At 51.8% G+C, this 396-nt stretch overlaps 1 protein-coding gene across 1 annotated transcript; it reads left to right on the top strand.

The window, feature by feature from the left end:
- Window positions 1-125: 125 nt before the first annotated feature.
- On the top strand, window positions 126-396 carry T265_16337 (hypothetical protein; the record flags this gene model as incomplete). Its single annotated transcript, XM_009179946.1, has 1 exon — window positions 126-396. A coding segment is annotated over one exon (271 nt), but the record flags the coding sequence as incomplete, so codon positions are not given.

Here is a 396-nt window from a genome sequence, read left to right as displayed (position 1 = left end):
TGCGGACACAAGCGGAATTGAGTGTTGAGTTGCGGTCCCGCGGTGAACAGATTGATGTGTTGACGCGGTTGGTTCGAGATCGCGAGGCTGCATTGTGTGACGTCCGATACGTGGTGTCATCAATGGAGGCTGAGTGTAGTCGTTTGGGAGATCGTGTGTTTGAGCTTTCATCGGAGTTGGATCGTGTGAATGGTGTGAATCGCGTTCTTTCAGCGAAGTGTTTGGAGTTTGGAATTGAGTGTGATGGTGTTGAATCGAGGTTGGATGTTTGCGGATTTGATTCGGATTCTCACATTGCTGGTGTTTCGTCCGGGGATGTGCAAGTTCCGTTGTCAGTGTCCGAGCGCTCAGTTGTGTCGATTGTGTCGTCGGGTGTGCAAACGGATCCGGATGCGG

This window comes from Opisthorchis viverrini (genome assembly GCF_000715545.1).
Source record: "Opisthorchis viverrini unplaced genomic scaffold scaffold27074, whole genome shotgun sequence".
NCBI lineage: Eukaryota > Metazoa > Platyhelminthes > Trematoda > Opisthorchiida > Opisthorchiidae > Opisthorchis > Opisthorchis viverrini.
This window is presented reverse-complemented; position numbering and strand designations above follow the sequence as displayed.